Source organism: Daucus carota, chromosome 1 (assembly GCF_001625215.2).
Source record: "Daucus carota subsp. sativus chromosome 1, DH1 v3.0, whole genome shotgun sequence".
Lineage (NCBI taxonomy): Eukaryota > Viridiplantae > Streptophyta > Magnoliopsida > Apiales > Apiaceae > Daucus > Daucus carota.
In genome coordinates, this window is record NC_030381.2 from 37,461,933 (window position 1) to 37,479,873 (window position 17,941).

General features: G+C 35.9%; 3 protein-coding genes and 1 long non-coding RNA gene across 5 annotated transcripts; 1 reads left to right on the forward strand and 3 right to left on the reverse strand.

The window, feature by feature from the left end:
• Positions 1 to 1,203: 1,203 nt before the first annotated feature.
• Positions 1,204 to 6,059, reverse strand: LOC108204167 (pyruvate kinase isozyme A, chloroplastic-like). The gene is made up of 6 exons (XM_017373484.2): positions 5,348 to 6,059; positions 4,585 to 4,675; positions 4,304 to 4,497; positions 3,770 to 3,891; positions 3,009 to 3,487; positions 1,204 to 1,693 (listed from the first exon to the last, which is right to left on the reverse strand). Exons 1-6 carry the CDS (start codon positions 5,885 to 5,887, stop codon positions 1,386 to 1,388), a joined length of 1,734 nt encoding a protein of 577 aa, XP_017228973.1. The 5' UTR covers positions 5,888 to 6,059; the 3' UTR covers positions 1,204 to 1,385.
• A 1,235-nt stretch (positions 6,060 to 7,294) lies between these two features.
• LOC108207566 (probable histone H2A variant 1) lies at positions 7,295 to 10,596 on the reverse strand. The gene is made up of 3 exons (XM_017378005.2): positions 10,442 to 10,596; positions 10,147 to 10,297; positions 7,295 to 7,765 (listed from the first exon to the last, which is right to left on the reverse strand). The coding sequence occupies exons 2-3, from the start codon at positions 10,273 to 10,275 to the stop codon at positions 7,469 to 7,471; spliced, it is 426 nt and encodes a 141-aa protein (XP_017233494.1). The 5' UTR covers positions 10,276 to 10,297; positions 10,442 to 10,596; the 3' UTR covers positions 7,295 to 7,468.
• Positions 7,745 to 9,043, forward strand: LOC135148199 (uncharacterized). Its single transcript, XR_010286101.1, has 2 exons — positions 7,745 to 8,004; positions 8,710 to 9,043. It is a non-coding gene; the product is annotated as an uncharacterized LOC135148199 (long non-coding RNA).
• A 2,839-nt stretch (positions 10,597 to 13,435) lies between the features above and the next one.
• On the reverse strand, positions 13,436 to 17,370 carry LOC108207627 (protein LONGIFOLIA 1). 2 transcript variants are annotated; one of them, XM_017378069.2, is made up of 4 exons: positions 17,092 to 17,370; positions 15,732 to 17,006; positions 15,247 to 15,490; positions 13,436 to 14,509 (listed from the first exon to the last, which is right to left on the reverse strand). In XM_017378069.2, the coding sequence occupies exons 1-4, from the start codon at positions 17,221 to 17,223 to the stop codon at positions 13,926 to 13,928; spliced, it is 2,235 nt and encodes a 744-aa protein (XP_017233558.1). In that variant the 5' UTR covers positions 17,224 to 17,370; the 3' UTR covers positions 13,436 to 13,925. The 2 variants fall into 2 exon arrangements, with proteins under 2 accessions (XP_017233558.1, XP_017233554.1); XM_017378065.2 differs by having other exon boundaries at positions 15,238 to 15,490.
• Positions 17,371 to 17,941: the final 571 nt, after the last annotated feature.

A 17,941-nucleotide genomic window follows, 5' to 3' on the forward strand; every position in this document is an offset into this window, starting at 1 on the left:
GTTGGAAAAAAATAAAAGTTGTAAAGAAAAGTTAATATTTTCTACTTACAATTTCTTTCTCACTGATTTCTTAAAAGTACTTTTTTTTTTTACACAAACTGATCAACAAAAGTAAAATGCAAATTATTGGCTGTAATGCAAAATTTAGTCCAAACTTTAACGACTGATATAGTGGTACTCAGTACTCACATATAAACTATAAAGGCATCCATGGTGAAAATAAAATCAGAGTGTGAAGGAATTTTGCATATTTAATAATATATTTGAATATCAACGCATCCATGGTGAGAATACAATTCAAGTGTGAAGGGATTTTTGCTAATTTAATAATATATTTGAAAATCCAAATCTAATGAATGATTTAAAGCTGCAAGCCTGCAACCTATAATACAAGTAGGGATGGCAACGGGTCGGGTCGGGTTTCTTGAGATCCAGACCCGATCCATTATATTTCGGGTCGGTTCGGGTCCGGGTCCGGGTCTAGAAAATGAAGATCCAGATCCGATCCATCGGGTTTTTTCGGGTTTCGGTTCGGGTCCGGGTCTAATTCGGGTCTTAAAAAAAAATTATAAATCTATAAAAAAATTGTGATGATTGATTTTTTTAAATTTAGGAATATAAAAAAGGCTTTTACAAGTATCGTTTAGTATAATAAACACGTGAAACATGTAACTTAATTGTATACAATCATTCAACTTATCATTTATATTTTATATTTTTATTATATTTACATTTTTGAATGCACAATAATTGAGAAAAATATTAATGAAATGAATATAAATTCTATATTGGGCATATAAAATTAAGTAAAATGTTAATATTCATATATACCTTATAATTCATAGTATTTCAATATATATACTTTACATTAAACATAATATATATACATATATATATATATATATATATATATATATATATAATATTTGCATCGGGTTTTTATCGGGTTTCGGGTTCGGATCGGGTTTAAATCGGGTTTCGGGTTTCGGGTCGGGTCTCGGTTCGGAATACCTGAGATCCAGATCCAGATCCAAACTCTTTCGGGTCTAAAAATAAGACCCAGATCCAGATCCAAAAAAATCGGGTTCGGGTAGACCCAATCGGGTCGGAACGGGTCGGGTATCCATCGGGTCGGGTAAAACTGCCATCCCTAAATACAAGACGGGGTGAAAAGCCCTACTTCATCCCCAAAATACATGTGCGTTAACTTGGAAACATCTCTTCTAGCTTGCTATTTTTCTCATTCAAACAAGGGTTCCAACTCGCAACTACACCATCTCATATAGATTATGCAGTTAAAAAAATGGTAATTACCTTTCCTAACATAGGATTGCACTCTAACGTACGAACAGACCTCCCTATCGAAACAGTGCTAAAAACGGCTTCTATTCTCGGGGAACATTTACAACTTGAATTGATTGCAGCTTATCCGATACTGATATTATTTTATCACCAGGTTTGATCATCCCTCTTGCCTTTAGAAAAGCAAAAGTCTTCTTAAGGGTGCTGTCATCATCCTCGGGGAAATTAAGGCAAAAAGGTACAAGTCCCCACTGCAGATTCATGCGCCTCCTCGCAGATACTGAGGGCGTAAATGCAAAGATTGGGCAGTCAGGTCGACACTGTGAAAGGAGAGAGGCCATATATCCTGATTTTGTATAAACAAACAGTGCATCTGCTCCCAATTTGTTGGCTGAAAAGTCCAATATACTCATTATCAGCAAAAGGTGTGAAAAAATTATTTATCATCTCTCTTCATAAAAATGACATTTAAACAATCAAGATTAGTCTTGTGTTCCACACTTTTAATTTAAGAGGCAAATAAACCAAAATCTTATATATTATTCTTCAGACGAGCTCCCTCCTTTCTTATGAGACGAGAAAAGCGCAGAAACAATCTTCTCAGTTCTCATAAGTGGGAAGAATTGGAGAGAACCACAGTTCTTGAAAATTTGTCACCATCTTTCAACAATTCGAAAACTACCAGTTTTTTTAGAGGGTTGATTATCAACCAACTCGCTTATTTCGTTCTAATCTATCAAATGTATCATGGGTAAATTTTTGGTGTCATTTGATACAAAATTAGGACAACTTAGCTAAGTTTATATAAAGTTGACATTAAAACAAATGTTTTCCGTTAAACTTCATGACATAGATTTGACTAGGATTTGACGTTCAATTGTCCACAAGGCAAAATGCAAAATGATGATAAAATAAAAAGAAAATTAAAAATATAAGATGATATTAGCAATTTTTTTCCTTTAATTATATGATAATTTATCATCATTTTGCTTTATGGACAAGTCCACGTCAAGTCGCGGCTATATGTGTGTCATGGAATTTAACTAGAAAACATTTAATTCAATGCCAACTTTATATAAATTTATACGTTTGTACCTAACATTGTGTCAAATGATTCAAGTGAAACCAGAATATGTTAGTCATTCACTTGATACATTAGAACGAAATATATGAGTTCATAAATAACCCACTTTCTTTTCACGGATTCTTGACGAGTTGTCATTCCTTATCATATCCCAACTTTCACTTTCCTCCTAAAAAAACTTTGGTACTCATCTAAAAATTTACTTCAATAATTTACTTTTGTTTAATTTCTCTATCTTTAGAAATGAGTAAGACGACGAAAGGATCATCATGCACCAAAATTAAGCATTTCAATCAGATGATTACTTGATTATTAATAAAGCAAGTAACCACCAAAACATTTAAACATATCAGGTATTTAAATTAATAGGTTTATGGAAACAGGACTGAGTTAAGACATGTCAGGACTTATAATGATGCAAGGATGGGAGTATGAGTAAAGTGACATAATACTGAAACTATAGCACTAAACTTTAGGACACTATCATTTTAAACCATGATCTTTATAATTCTCGAAGTGGATTTCTATAACAGAAAAAGGACCTAAAAAATAAATGCGGCCATGTTTTTTAGAATGGATGACATATAAGTTTATTTTAAGAAGCAGATGCATAGAAACTTACCCATGCTGGCGGCAGCAGTGCATAACTCATTTGTTACAATATTTGGGGAAGTAAAGGTAGCAGTCGGAAGTTTGCGAGGCCTGTGACAGTTCTCCTCCCTCCACCACTTTTCAATTCTCAAACTAATACTTCTTAGCACAGATAATGCTTTAAATGGGTACATACCCATGGCCGACTCACCCGAAAGCATTAAAGCATCTGCTTGTTGCTTGATTACTTCTGTAACATCAGCAACCTCCGCTCTTGTAGGAATTGGGTACTCAATCATAGATTCAAGCAACTGCGAGGCAACAATAACGGGTTTATTCAGCTCCCTGCACATCTCAACAATCTTCTTTTGTACTGATGGTACTTGTTCCAAGGGTATTTGAGCACCAAGGTCTCCCCTTGCTACCATAACTCCATCAGATGCCTCTATTATAGTGTCCAAGTTCTTTAAAGAGTCAACATTCTCGATCTTCGAAATTACATAAGTGCCACTGCAGCACGACAAAAAAATAAAAATCACAGCATTCTTTCGTAGGTTAGTGATACTTGTAGATATAAGGGTCATTTGCAATCCAATAATATCTATAATGTCATCCATACTAGTCTAATTGGCTCACAGATTGCATTATCACCTAAAAAACCACATTTATGAATCTCATAGTATACTTAATAAATACAATATCAGCCATAAGTAGAGTTTAAAAGATTAAAAAAAATGTTAAGCAGCACATATGCTATGTTAGTAGTTTACAGGTCAGCAAGAAACTACCTACCTATCATTCGGGTTTGCAGCAAGATATTTCTTTAAGTGATTAATCACTTCAGAAGACTTGACAAAAGACACTGCAATGAAATCAACACCTTCTGATATTCCAAAATCAATATCTAGCCAATCCTGTAACAAATGGAACATTGATATTATACATTTTCATCATGACCGAGTAAAAATATTCGAATTTAAGCATATGCAAGTGATCATCTTTTTATCTTATAAAATCTGAATAAAATTCACCAATACAAGTATTAACCAATGCATGTTAACTACTCCTATTAATTCAAAGGTACGAAAGATCTCATTTTAAACTAAAGATGAGAAGACAAAAGAAGTAACAGGGCTGGACTTCGAAAAGTTGAAAGAAATGCTTTTTGTCACGCCTTAAATGGTACATTCTTTTTTAAAACTTCTGAGAAAATGTACAAGGCAGTACAGCAGAACCACCACTTCATTTTAAAAAACATACAAGTGACATTTTATTAAAAAGATACATTCTACCAACTTATAGATGTAATCATGTAAATCCACAAACCTTGGCAGAAATTGTTGGCAACATGGCATTACGCTCTTGAACCAGTCTCCCATCCCTCCAGAAAGTAAGGTTAGCGCGTGGCAACAACAATCCAGGGTCTGTACACAGGCACTTGACATCAGGCCCAATCTTTTGAATCACTTCAAACCTTGCCATTCCACCATCCACAATGAGTTCATCACCAATATACACATCTGTGACAATCAATCAAGCAAGATATTCACTAACAACTACGCAATGTCAAGCATACCAAATATATTGAGACACGCAAAATATTATACCTTCAGCAAACCCATCATAATTGACACTAACAGTGCGTTCAGGCAATTCTGACTCGTAGGATCTCACAGTAAATGTCCATACATCACCATGCTGTAAAATTCAAAAATACCAATAAGAGTTATTGTTTTACAAGCGAAGATTTCGAATGTAATAACTTTTATCAAATATAGATGTGACCATATATATATGTTGTATAATATCTAATATCTGTCATACTTCAGCACAGTAAACCAAAGGGGCAAGAAAGATAGACTAATTCCCCCTTTGGTTGGGAGTAATAAAATTACAGTAGAACCTCGATTAGTTAATATATATTTTTGGTCCCAATACAATCTCAATAAATTAATAATATTGATAAATTCAAAAATTGCCCGTACCGAGGCTATTCAGGGCTTAACTGTAGATGAATACATTTGTTCTGTTTTGTTTTTTGCAGGTAATATAGTAATGATATACAGTAAAAACTCAAACCCACAAATTTGAAATAAAAGCCTCAAACCTACTCCTGAAAATTTTCTTCATAAATCAGATCATATATGTGTACACTCTCCCATCTTGCATCATTGTTTTCGACACAAATTTTGTTAACAATATTTCATTTCAGTCCTCCAAACAGAATATAGTCCAAGTGTCAATACGACATTTGCCCCCTCCCCACATTTTCCTCACAATAGTCTAATTTTAGGTAAGTCCAATCATTAATTGGAATTTCGCACACACCTAGACATAAAATTATACATTATGTAATTAGCGAAAAACTACCTCAACTTTAGCGGCAGAAGCACCGCCAAGATCACCCATATGAATCTCACTCCCTTGCGTGTCCATCATAATCGAAACACCGAAGCCTTTCTCCTCATTAAGCCTCCTAATTTTCTCAATCACACTCCTATGCCACTCATGAGTACCATGACACATATTAAGCCTAGCCACATTCATTCCTCCCACCGCTAGCGCCTCAATATCCTCAATTTCACACGTAGCCGGTCCAATAGTACACACAATCTTGGTCTTTCGAGTCCCTCGAAACCCATTCTCTTTCAAATCACTCTCGACCACTCGATCAATCTCAATTACTGGGCCTAGCTCTAGGTCATTGGCGCTTGGCTTGAGAACCACCGCGCCGTTAGAAACTAACGGCTTGGTTGCCGGCGCCGAGAGTTCTGAACGGATCGGAGAGTATTTGATGGGTTTCGAAATGCGGAAGTAGGGTTTTGGAGAGATGAGGCTCGCTTGGGTTTGTTTGGTTGTTGGTGTTGGAGAGATGAGAGAGAGTGAGAAACGGAGGGATTGCGCCGCCATTGTCGCCGGAGAGTAATGTGTTTCCGGCCGACGGCGGGAAGAGGTTTAAGCGAGAGAGAGACCGAGAGAGAGAGAGTAGTTAAACGAGGGTTTGGGTTTTGGAGTATATTATGGTTGGTAGTGCTTGGTAGGACATGTGGTTTGGACCAAAGATGAATGTAAAGCCCAGTCGGCAAGTAGTTCGTTGAAGCTGTAAATTCAGAGGCTGCCCCCACATGACGTGTCCTTTTTGTGCACACTCATAGAATTTGTGGCGGTAGATATCAGTAACATTCCAACTCAGGAATATGCTTCAGCACATGGCTTTAGTTCCGGTCCAACCCAAACGGGTATTTTTTGATAGATGAGGTAAAATTCTAGTTTGGGTATTTTTATATTTTTGGTTGACAGTCTTCTTTCACTTTCTTGATTTAGGGATTTAGTTAAACGTGTATAAATTGCGCAGCTTGTTGGATATGTTTCTTTTTCATCGCTTCGGCGTATCAAAAAATGTTGCCACATTTCTTTTCTTGTATTGTTTTCAAAGTTATTATTTTCTATGTATTATGATGGATGATTTTATCATTTATAATTGAGAAGAAAGGTCATAGGAGGTTTTTGAAATCAGAATAGATCTTTATAAACGGGTTTCTTCTTTTTTTTTTAAATTAGTAGAATGCAGTTTAATATACTGATCACTGAATTCATGAATAACTTGCAATTGGATCATGCAACTCATAAAGCTTGTAAATGGATCAGAAAACTAGATTTGACTTGTAGTCAACTCACTGAACTAATAAAAAACTTTCATTTAGGTCACTGCTCACTCGTCCCTCCATCCCAACCTGTTATTTACGTTCACTATATATGCAGTGACTCTTATAAACTATACTTTCATAATGGTTTTTTAATATTTTTTTTAATAAAAATTTAAACATACAATCCATTACAATTGTTTGGGACTGTCTTGTTTTCATGGTAAAAAATCATTAACTAAGGCCAAGAAATGCAGGATATTATATTGGATATTCCTTGTTCCATTGTTATTTTATCATGTATAGCTTCCAGTTGGCTAGTAGTAAATGGCCAAATTCTGTAAAAATGTCAAATGCTTTCATCTTTGATGGAATATACGATGATAACTGGTGCTCCGACTGCTCCCTGTGTTTTCAGACGGATTATGTTTGTCTTTTTTACACACAATTTTAAGAGTATTGATCGTATATTTAGAATATTTATTTTTGAATCAATGCAAACTACATATCGTACATTCTAAAGATGCTCAATTCATTAGTTTTAGTTCTGTTATATTAAACACAATAAATAACCAGGATTTTATTTCAAATTTATTTGAAAGACTGATTAAGAATTTTTTCCCCCAATCAATCTAATATTAAGAGATAAGATATTAATAAAGACGCGGTTAAGGACACAAAATAATAATCTTTTACAAGAACAAGTGCCCTGAAAACAATTCAGATAAAGAAACTAAATATACACTACAACAATCTTTCAAACAAACTACATTAACCTAGAAATTGTCTTTAAATGTTAAAACAAGTCTCGAGTCAGACTTCTGTTCAAATAAACGATCAAATTCACTTACTCTTTGGTGGCTTTGTTAATGAGGGACTTGTGAATATGAGGGATCACACCTCCTCCAGCAATGGTACCTTTAATGAGTGTGTCAAGCTCCTCATCCCCACGAATAGCCAGCTGTAGATGCCTTGGCGTAATCCTCTTCACCTTCAGATCTTTACTCGCATTTCCAGCTAGCTCAAGAACCTCTGCTGTAAGGTACTCGAGAATTGCAGCTGAGTACACAGCAGCAGTGGCACCTACACGCCCATGTGCAGAAGTTCTTGTTTTGAGATGACGATGAATACGACCAACTGGAAACTAAACTCAGATTCAAAGAAACAAATCAAGTTAGCAAAGTATTAATAGCAGAAAGCAACAATCCAAATAAAAATCAACTTATTTAGAAATGTGATGAAGAAGACTAGTTGATGGAATTAATAACATCTAGAACATGTCCTTTAGAGCAATAACATAGCTAATATAAATTTGAATCCGAAAGCTGATCATTACAGGCAAACAAAATTATGTGCCTCTCAGCCTCTGAAATGAGTATTGTAGTGGTCATCTATGTTACTCAGACTCGGGTTCGGAGTGTCCGACACGACACATATCCGAGTGTCAGATTCGTTAATCTCGAAAATTTAGGACACGGGGACACCGTCCAAATTTCAGACACGGGTACGGGGACACGGCAAATTTTAAATATTATTATATTTTTTATAGGTTATAAGTAATTAAAAATATATTATATATTTTTAAAATAAACTATTTATTCGAAAAATAAGTGTAACGTGAAAAGTAAACCCATTTTCTACAAAAAGAAAAAAGTAAACCCTTTTTAACAGTACAGACTTGATGCCAGCTGGTTCCCTTCATTATATTCAAAATGGATGTGGACTAAATCAAGTCCACATACATTATAATATTTAATAGAGTACTGTACAGCTTTGTATACACGCATATACATCCACAATTCCACATCGTCTTCTTCATTCCATTTTTCTCTTCATCTCCTTCAGACTTCTTCTTCTTCATTCTTCTTCTTCTTGATCTTTAATATCTTCTCGCCTCTCCTCAAAACGTGACTTGTCTCTGACGAGTTTTGATTTAAATTGCTCCGACGACCTTTAACTTTTCCGGCGACGGAGAAGAAGTGTCGGATTTTCAATGGACGAATCCGCCCCATATCCCGTGTCGTGTCCCGTGTCGTGTCGTGTCGACACGGGTACGGTCGCCAACTCCGGCGAGTCGGAGTAACACAGGTGGTCATTGGTCAATAGCCAAATGTTTCTCTTTTATTATTTGAAATGGAATCTGAAAGTGTTGCACCAGCAAAGAAAAACATTCCAGCCCTCTTTGGTAAAACACAGCATACATTCACAGAATGCTGAACACCTATTTGTCACCAGCAAATGCAAAACTGAAGTCCTTTGTTTGAACTTTCGCATTATGTAGCATAGCAATTTGCCAATTTATGCAGAAAACTATGCTAATTCTTAATATATAACCAGCAGAAGTGTTTTAAAGGCCAAAACTACAGCAAAGTGTAAGAGGTGACTTATAGCTTAAGCACAATCTATAATATCAAAAGAAAAACTAGGCATAGTTCTAACTACTAAATAATATTAAGAAGTGGATATAATTCATATTCATGCATCAATATCTTATTCACTTTCAAATAATGAAAATCATCATCAAAAACGGGGATCAAGACGCTTATTCTGCGCAAATTGAATCTCCTCATCCTCAATCTCATCAATTATTTGCCGTTTTAGATGATCCACTTTTGTGTGCATTGAAGATTTAAAGACGTTGGGAATTACTGGTGCTTTATTGAGGATTTGTAATGATTGATTGACAAGGCTAGGTTTTTCAGAGCGTGAATATGACTAAAAGTCTAGACTAGTAGTATTGGGTTTTAAGACAAGTCAAAAAAAATAAAATACCTTTCGAAATCATGTTCACATATAACAAAAACACCCATTTACAATAAAGTTCCCATTATTTTGCAATTCAGAAAAGCAAAGCTCAATGGGTGCGCTTCGGTGGTCATTGGCCTTAACCCGCACTTTTGAGAAGTAATATGATACCATTAAAGCATTTTTTAAACCAAAATCAAAGCATGCAGGTTAAAAGAAAATTACCATTTTGAAAAACATTTATGTCAATGCACTTACTGACACTTTACAGCAGAAGCACTCTGAATTAAAACCACTGGTCCCAAAAATTTAAAATTCAATAGGTCACGGGCATGGGGGCTGTCTTATATAGAATAATAAGTACAGTATCTAGCAAGCAGAAAGAAGGGCGTTTTGTATCTGTAGTAAACAAAGAACTTATGCTACTATGGTCCCGGCAAAATAAATAAATTCTAGATCTGACCTGCAAAAACAATTTCATTTTATCAACATATCTTTGTATAATTTAGCAGATAATAAATAAGCCATGGATAATTTTTAATTTTATTAACAGTTAAAATTATAAAATAATAATTGTACATGACAGCAAATCATCATTAAGTAAATGTTTTAGGACATTTTACATTTGCTTAACTTGACATTTAGAAAATTCAGGTGCATGTACAACAAAGGTGACAAATTAAACTGTAACAATCGAATAATAAATTGCACATAAATGATTAATTTAAAAAAATTATACAAACAATTGCACTGGATACATACAGAGATTTATGTGTTTACCTGAAGACCAGCACGAGAGGAACGAGAAGTAGGCCTCTTCTTGATATCCTTCTCCTTGTTAGCCGCGGCCGCGGCAGCTGCTGCCGTGGTTTTTCCTGCAACAAGCCCCTTGCCACCCTTTCCCGCCATTTCTTCGACGCAAAATCAAAAACTAAACCAACATGTACAAGAAAAAAAAGCTGAAATCTGTTAAATTAAGCCCCACTCTAATGAAAAGGATGAAGTTAAAATTTTTAGAGGAGTTATTTATGGATTTAAACAATTTCTATGTATGTGTTAGAGAGATAGAGAGAACCTGGTAGATTGACGAGACAAGGAGTACAAGGAGAGAGAGTGAATTTAGATCTGGAACTAAGTTAGGTACTTCGGTTGTCTTATTTTTACTTTGGTTTTGAATTTTGATTTTTTGGGTTCCTAACTGGCGGGTCGATTTGCGCGGAAAGATGTAATTTTGGATATCAGACATTTAGAAAGGTTGTAAGAGCAACTCCAAGGCATTAGACCTCTTAGGTAAAATTGTTTATGTGGCACCTACATGGCATCTATGTGGCACATTTTAGATAATAGGTAAAAATTCTACACTCCAACCATGACTCCTTAGAAAAAAATATAGATAACTAAAATTGGGGTTGCTACATTTGTAAAACATCTAAAGCTATTATGTATAATTTTAGATAATATAATTATACATAATACCATTGGAGTGAAACTAGAACCTCTTAGCTATAATTTTAGATGATTATCTATATATCATATTATAGCTAACAAATATAAATAAGACCCTTGGAGATGCTCTAATAGACTAAAAGTGGCCTTGGATCTGAGTCATTTGACCCAAAATACCCTCAGGCCCGTCATGATTTGGGTTGCTGAGTTGAGCCCAAGTGAATATTATTCTACTATCTCTATTTTTGTACTAAATAAATTAGATTTTAAATTCCTGACAAAAAATAAAATAAAATTAGATCTTAAATTTAAAATCTTAATAAAATGTATCTGTTAATTTTGAATATTATATATATATATATATATATATATATATATATATTACTTTCTTATAATTTTTTTTGTTAAATATAGTCATTATATTTATTATATTATACATGTATAATATTAAAGATACAGAGTTATAATATCTTATTTGAAATTTGATAATTTCACTTTTTAAATTTTATTTTAAAAGTGATAGCGATTTAATTTTAATAATTTTATGATTATATATTTGTGACCAAATATATAAAGACGCGGATGCGATCCTCCAGAGTAACAAACGAAAACCTTCGATGAAAATTTACCAATTTACTATCCAAAGGAACGTCTTTAAATTATTTAGAATTTATTTGTTTCTTTTGTCTGTTATGTAATCAAGCTTGCAAAATGATTTACTATAAAAGTTTGTGTTAACTGCTATGAGCAGTTTTGTAGCTTTTATATAGGCCATGTAGCTTCACTCTACTCTGTAACAAAAATGTAACAAACTCAATGTTCATTTACACTTCATTCCCTACTGATTACACTTAATGACCTTACTAGCCCTGTAATACTCCCCCTCAAGCACTGATGTTGCTTGACAGAGATTGGCTTAGTAAGAAGATCTGCTAATTGAGAATCAGAAGGCACATATTTTGTGACAATTTTTCCAGAATGCACCTTGTCACGAATATAGTGACAATCAAGCTCAATATGCTTCGTTTGTTCATGTTGCACAGGATTTGCTGCAGTTGAAATAGAAATCACATTATCATAATGAAGAACAGCAGGAGGAAGATGCAGTCCCATATCTTTCGGCAATGCAGCCATCCAAGTGAGCTCACCTGCAGTATGAGCTATTGCTCTATACTCTGCTTCAGCTGAACTCCTAGCCACCACTGTTTACTTTTTACTTTTCCATGATATTGGTGATTTTCCAAGAAGCAAACAAAATCCAGTAGTGGACCTCCTAGTAAATGGACATCTAGCCCAATCTGATTTAGAAAATGCAGTCAACTCAGCAGCAGATGAAGAAGCAAGTAATAACCATTGATTGCAGGTACCAGCCAAGTACCTCAACAATCTTTTTGCAGCTTGCATATGAACATCAGTAGGACTATGCATAAATTGGGCCAAACTGTCAAAATATGCACAACATAATTGATATCTGGCCTTGTAACTGTCAGATATATGAGTTTCCCCAGAAATTGCTGATAAGGATGAGGATTAGGCAAAGCTTGATTTTGATTAGGACTAGATGAGCATCCAATGGTACTTTCAGTGGAGTCACCTTTAATGTATTAACAACATCTTTAACGTATACATATTCCATGTGAGATATTTCATATATGCTATTTATAATTAGTATTTGCATTAATTTAAGATGAGGTCCGTAAAATTGGTTCATCCTGTATGATAATATATATTAATATTTGTGTAAATTTTTTATTTAAATAAAATAATAATCTAAATATTTTTATCTAAATTCTTTTTAAGAAAATACCAATTTTAAATATACACAACACTCTTAAAATTACGTTTAAAATCAAAAGATTTATATAAAAGAACACAATAATATAAATTTGTCAATTAAATCTATATAAATATGGCCCGTGTGGGGTAATTTTACTATTGCAGTTGCGGCAAAAGCACATGAAATTTTCATGATAGAATCTTCAATCAAGCTGGACAAATAGCTCAAGATAGATAATATGGCAAATAATAACACTGGAATAGAATGTGTTGACAAAAAAGTATCTGGCAGCAAAAAAATAAAATAAAATCTGTTGATCCTAACATCTTTATGGGCCACCCTCGTCATACTCAATATATTCAATAGAACAAGCAGCTGGACAGCAGATGAGAAAGACTTTAAAGTAGCAGTAGAGCTTGGAACATTCTTTGGAAAAAATATCAAACTCCCATCACTCTTTCGTACCGCTCATTGTCCTTGAACAGGGTAATGCACAGGAAGAGTAGGCTCGATTAGATGCACACACAGTATTTTAACGAGGGTATGCGGTTTAAATCAATACTACGTCACAAAACTAGACTTCAGTCTCGACTGACCTCCGAAAAACAGCTAAATTATGATCTTGCTGTGTAAATACTAGATAACATCTGCATGTGTTTGTGCCAGAAAACAAGCATTACTGTCTATATAGTTCACTTCTCCAATCAAGTGTTTGGCTATAATCATGTTCCCTTCCAATTTGAAACTGTTCTTGCTGCATCATTGATTTCTTACAGCGTGATCACTTAGTCGCCAAGACAAACAAACATATAATTGCATAAGAGGGCCAGGAAAGAAGACAAGAAGTGAAAGAGGTGAAGGAAAAGATTTTAGATTTTCATCCACAAGGACCACAGCTGTATGCTTTTGCATCCCTACACTATTTCAGACTTTTCTCTACTGGAATATGAATTATGGGAACATGGCAAAATACAATGATATATAAGAAGCTAAAAACACAGGAAGCACGTTGACCCCTCTGATCTTCATGATTGAAGGGTAAACAAAGACCTAAGCTTACACTTACATTGTTGATATCTTTTGAGCCTAGGAGCAGCAAGAGCCACAGGAGGTGTGCAGTTTTGAACCAACATGGTATGTGTTTCGAGCAGCCTCATGGACAATGTAAACCAAAGACAATTGCGGAAAGCATTGCACCAGGATGCCTTGAATAGAAAAGCAAGCAAGTTGAGATGATAGAGAAAAATAGAATTGATTTGGTGATAAAAACGAAAACTGGCCTAAGAATAATTCTACACACAATGGAGCTCGTGTTATTTCCGCCTAATTGTTAAATTTAGAACACCAACTTTCTACGAGGAGCCAAGTATGTGCTTTTGGCAGATAATTCTGCAAGATCTCGGATTGATTCTCCAACTAAATCTTTAAATATTAGGCGTTCAATATCCAATACAGCGTCCGACATCTCTATGGCGCAATCTCCCCATCCGTTGCTCGCGTCTCCAGCAAGGTCTTTCTTCAGCACCCCACAGATTACCTCAAAGAGGTCATCTGATGATTGATGCTCTTTAAGTTTTCGAATTTCCAATGAAATCTGTTGCAATGATGGCTGTGAAGTTTGCCAGGTTTTCGTTGAAAAGGATTTCCACGGTGGGAAGTCTCTGTAGCGCTTCATAATTTCTGTAACAGTATCGAAAATGAGTCGCCTTTGGAGATTTGACAACTTGGTGCTGTCTTTGCATTTTAAATAATGCTGCTTTTCAAGGTGTACGAAGATGTGATTGCTGGCTTCTTCAGAAGCATAAGTCCAAGCTTTAAGGATCCGGGAGACATATATTAAATCAGAGTAATCAAATTCATCTTCACATTTAGACTGGACAGATGAAAAATCAGGGCTCCCTGTTTCTTCCTCCAGCCCAACTGTTTCATCCCAAATACAATTTCTCAGTAAATTGGGTCATTTTCAGAAAATGCAGAATATGACACACTTAACTTAAACTATCATTAGAATTTTAAATTTACAGGAAAGCATAGCATTCATCAGTTTTCCAGAAAGAAGTCAAAAATATTTACGACAAAGTTTCTAGAAAATTATACAGAACTCAGACATTCATCGTAATTATGTATGGACTGCCAAATGCCAGCAATTTCAGAACATACCAAGCAGGACACATCACTTAATTATGTTGTGTGTTTTTTTACACTCAGAATACAATATCTAGGAGATTCAAAAGAGTAACATTAAGAGTAAAACTTAAGTTGAAAAATACGAGATAAGCTGGTAACAAAAACAAAGATCAGTATCATAGTTTGAAGCCCAACATCAGCAACACATAATGCATTCGAAAACATGTTACCTGCTCAAAAAAATCTAGAAAAATGCCACAAAATTTTATCTTATTCAATACATAACACTTCCTTGATAGTTGATAGGTTATAGAGTACATTTAATTTTTCTGGAGAGAATAATGCTCACGGAAAGCGACAGCAGACAAGATACCTAATAGGTAAATAGAGGGGGCTAAAGCTGGTAGCTACTTATCAGTCAACCAGGCCAAACTGAGTGAAATAACGCCAAAGTAGTAACAAAATCTAGCTAACAAAAATGCAATGGAGTTGAATTTGATAGTGATAGTTGCGAATGCTACCTACTGTACCTGGAAAGCTAATGCTTCGCTTCATGACAGGTGAAGGTGAAGGTGAACACGGGTCATCCTTGTAAAACGATGAGTCAAGTACCGACACTGGACTCGGCTGTGACTCACTTGCATTCATATCTGCTATGCTCTTTAACACTGGACTCAGCTGTGACTCGCTTGCATTCATTTCTGCTATGCTGTTTAACAGCTTATCACATCGATTTAACAATCTCCTTCCTTCTGTATACTCTCTTTTACATCTCTGCAAACCCCGAAAACAATTAGCCGAAAATAAAACTAATGTAACAATATGAAAAACGTAAATCAGCTACAATATACTAATCACGGCTTGTTATAGTAACATGTCACACTAGTACAATTTATCGTCACAATTATACAAATCATCGGTCTCAGTCATACAAATCATTTGAACTATAGACTAGTTTTATACTTAACCACTTGCGGAAACAGAAAATTATGTAAGGACATTGTAATAAAATTACCTCAGTATCAGTATGAGAAGGTGTACTAACAGTACTTTCAGAAATGCTCGACGAAGATTCATCTTCAACAGTCACCGAATTTTTATTCTTATCCTTGGGATGAGATTGAGCCACTGGCCTCCTGTTTCGCGGAGATCTATTTGAGACCGTTTGATCTGCTACATTTCTTCTCGGAGAACTAACAGGTGAAACTCTACGTGAATTTACAGATTCATTCACTCGCCTCGGGGTTTCAATACTCAATGGCTTTGTCTTCACTAGTGAATTAGATCTACCTCTAATTGGACTAGTCGCATTTCGATCAATGCTTTGCCGTTGAGGCCTTGGACTCACTGATGAAACGCCTTGCCGGTTATCTGATTTTGATCGGATTCTTGGCGGTGATTCCTGACCGACTCGTCGATTAGGCTTCATCAGTACAATAGGAGACTTCGGTTCAGAAGAACTTGAATAATTCCAACCACGAACCTCATCTTTGTTTCTGACTGGCGCAACAGGCTTAGTATGCAATAGGCCTTTTAGTTGCATAGCCTCGAGAATTTGCTTCAATGTTTCTAGATCCTTCATTGGTTCATCAATTCCTTTCATCTTCAACCGTCTTTCGATCTCGCCATAAATTGACAACTTCTGATTCGGCTCTGGAAAGATATCCGCAGCATTGTAGAAGCTTTTCCGTTGCTGCGGAGATTTAGAGTTTCGCTTCTGATTAGACCTCGTAACAAACTTCTCAGTATTAACTGCATTGTTGTCATCATTCGACACATAATTCCTTTGCTTCACTTTCAATTCGTCACTGCTGTTACTCTCAATTAGCCTCGACTGAAAAATCTCTCGCGAAGCTCTGGACTCTGATGCAGATCTTTGTAGCTCAACATGCTTCGTGATTGGTTCGTATGAAGATGAATTAGGCATCGGCTCGATTCCCATTAGCTTAGCAATGACGCTTGTTGATCTTCGGCTGTTATCATCCGACGAATTTCTCTCCGCCTCTTTGCGGTAAAGGCTACCTTTGGCTGCATCAAATGCAGCTCTACTATCGAGTGAGAGCCTCGGAGAGAACTTCCACGAGTTCTTTCCGCCTTCATTCATCTCAAAAATTTGAACAGGAATCGGTGACTTCGGTGGAATTTCTACCGGCCTTGATGAAACAACCACCGGTGAACGTGGCTCAATAAGTCTATAGACCTCCGCGCTCGGAAATGTCAGTGTTCTCGTCTTCTCCGGTTTCTTCATTGAAGCAGATGCAACAAACTCAGAATCCGAATCATCAACATCCTGCAAAAAAAAATACACATACATAATTTTAGAAAACAAAACATCTCAATTATCGTAATAAAAGTGCACAAGACTCTCGTATCACCTTTGGTGCAGGTAGGCGTTTGGCGGATAAGAATTGGTGGCGGTCAAAAAGCTTGAAGAAACCAGCCATACATCCCGTTTGTTTGACTATCTGATTCTCCGCATTCCGATCCTTTGCGACTGCCGTCGACATTTTCCGACGACTATTTCGGCGACTTCTCTCTCAAACCGAAGAAACGGTCTCGCACACTATATTAAGCAGAGTATTTTGACAGCGCACATAACGTTTGGCTAAACTCCCGCTTTACGCTCTTTAAAAGAGGCTATAATAAGTGCGAGAGTCTAGTTAGGCTTTTTACTCTTTCATAATCCCAACACTAAAATAAAATCGCATGCAAGTTCCGAGGGTAAAAGTGGGAATTCACGGAAATGATTAACCTCGCGGACTGTAGCTGCAGGCTAGATGATATTTTGTGTCAGTGGACTAAGCTTCTTGAATTGCGAAACATTGAACGAAGACTGTTGACTCATTTACCATAATGCCCTTGGGTGATATATTTTAACTTCGGTTTTTCTATGGTGTGCCCATGGGCACACACTAAGCACCAAAATTTATGAGTTTGGAGGGTTTCTATTGGCTCATCCCTTTTGATAATGGTGGACCCCCCCTGTAATTACACCAACCACACCAATCAAAACCCTCCAATTTTATAAATGTTTGTGCTTAGCATGTGCCCATGGGCACACACTAGACAAACCCTTTTAACTTTACGGATTTCACAAGTGTTGTAATTTAATGCGGGGGTTACAGAAGAAAAGAGAATCACGAGGGGGGAGTAAAGTGAGGGAATAAATAGGTTTGACCAGGTCCAAGTGGTTTAAGGTGACTGACTGACTACAAAATTGGATGT

Bases quoted from the DNA above. Each gene is read 5' to 3' on its own strand.
- LOC108204167 (XM_017373484.2), bottom strand. From the start codon at position 5,887: ATGGCGGCGCAATCCCTCCGTTTCTCACTCTCTCTCATCTCTCCAACA. The intron at 4,676-5,347 runs GTAGTTTTTCGC...TGAATTTTACAG, and splicing joins CTTCTGCCGCTAAAGTTGAG to CATGGTGATGTATGGACATT. The intron at 3,488-3,769 runs GTAGGTAGTTTC...GTCGTGCTGCAG, and splicing joins GCTGCAAACCCGAATGATAG to TGGCACTTATGTAATTTCGA.
- LOC108207566 (XM_017378005.2), bottom strand. From the start codon at position 10,275: ATGGCGGGAAAGGGTGGCAAGGGGCTTGTTGCAGGAAAAACCACGGCA. The intron at 7,766-10,146 runs GTAAACACATAA...ATCTGAGTTTAG, and splicing joins CCTCTCGTGCTGGTCTTCAG to TTTCCAGTTGGTCGTATTCA.
- LOC108207627 (XM_017378065.2), bottom strand. From the start codon at position 17,223: ATGTCGACGGCAGTCGCAAAGGATCGGAATGCGGAGAATCAGATAGTC. The intron at 17,007-17,091 runs GTGATACGAGAG...TTTTTTTTGCAG, and splicing joins AACGCCTACCTGCACCAAAG to GATGTTGATGATTCGGATTC. The intron at 14,510-15,237 runs GTAGCATTCGCA...GGGATGAAACAG, and splicing joins TAGCTTTCCAGGTACAGTAG to TTGGGCTGGAGGAAGAAACA.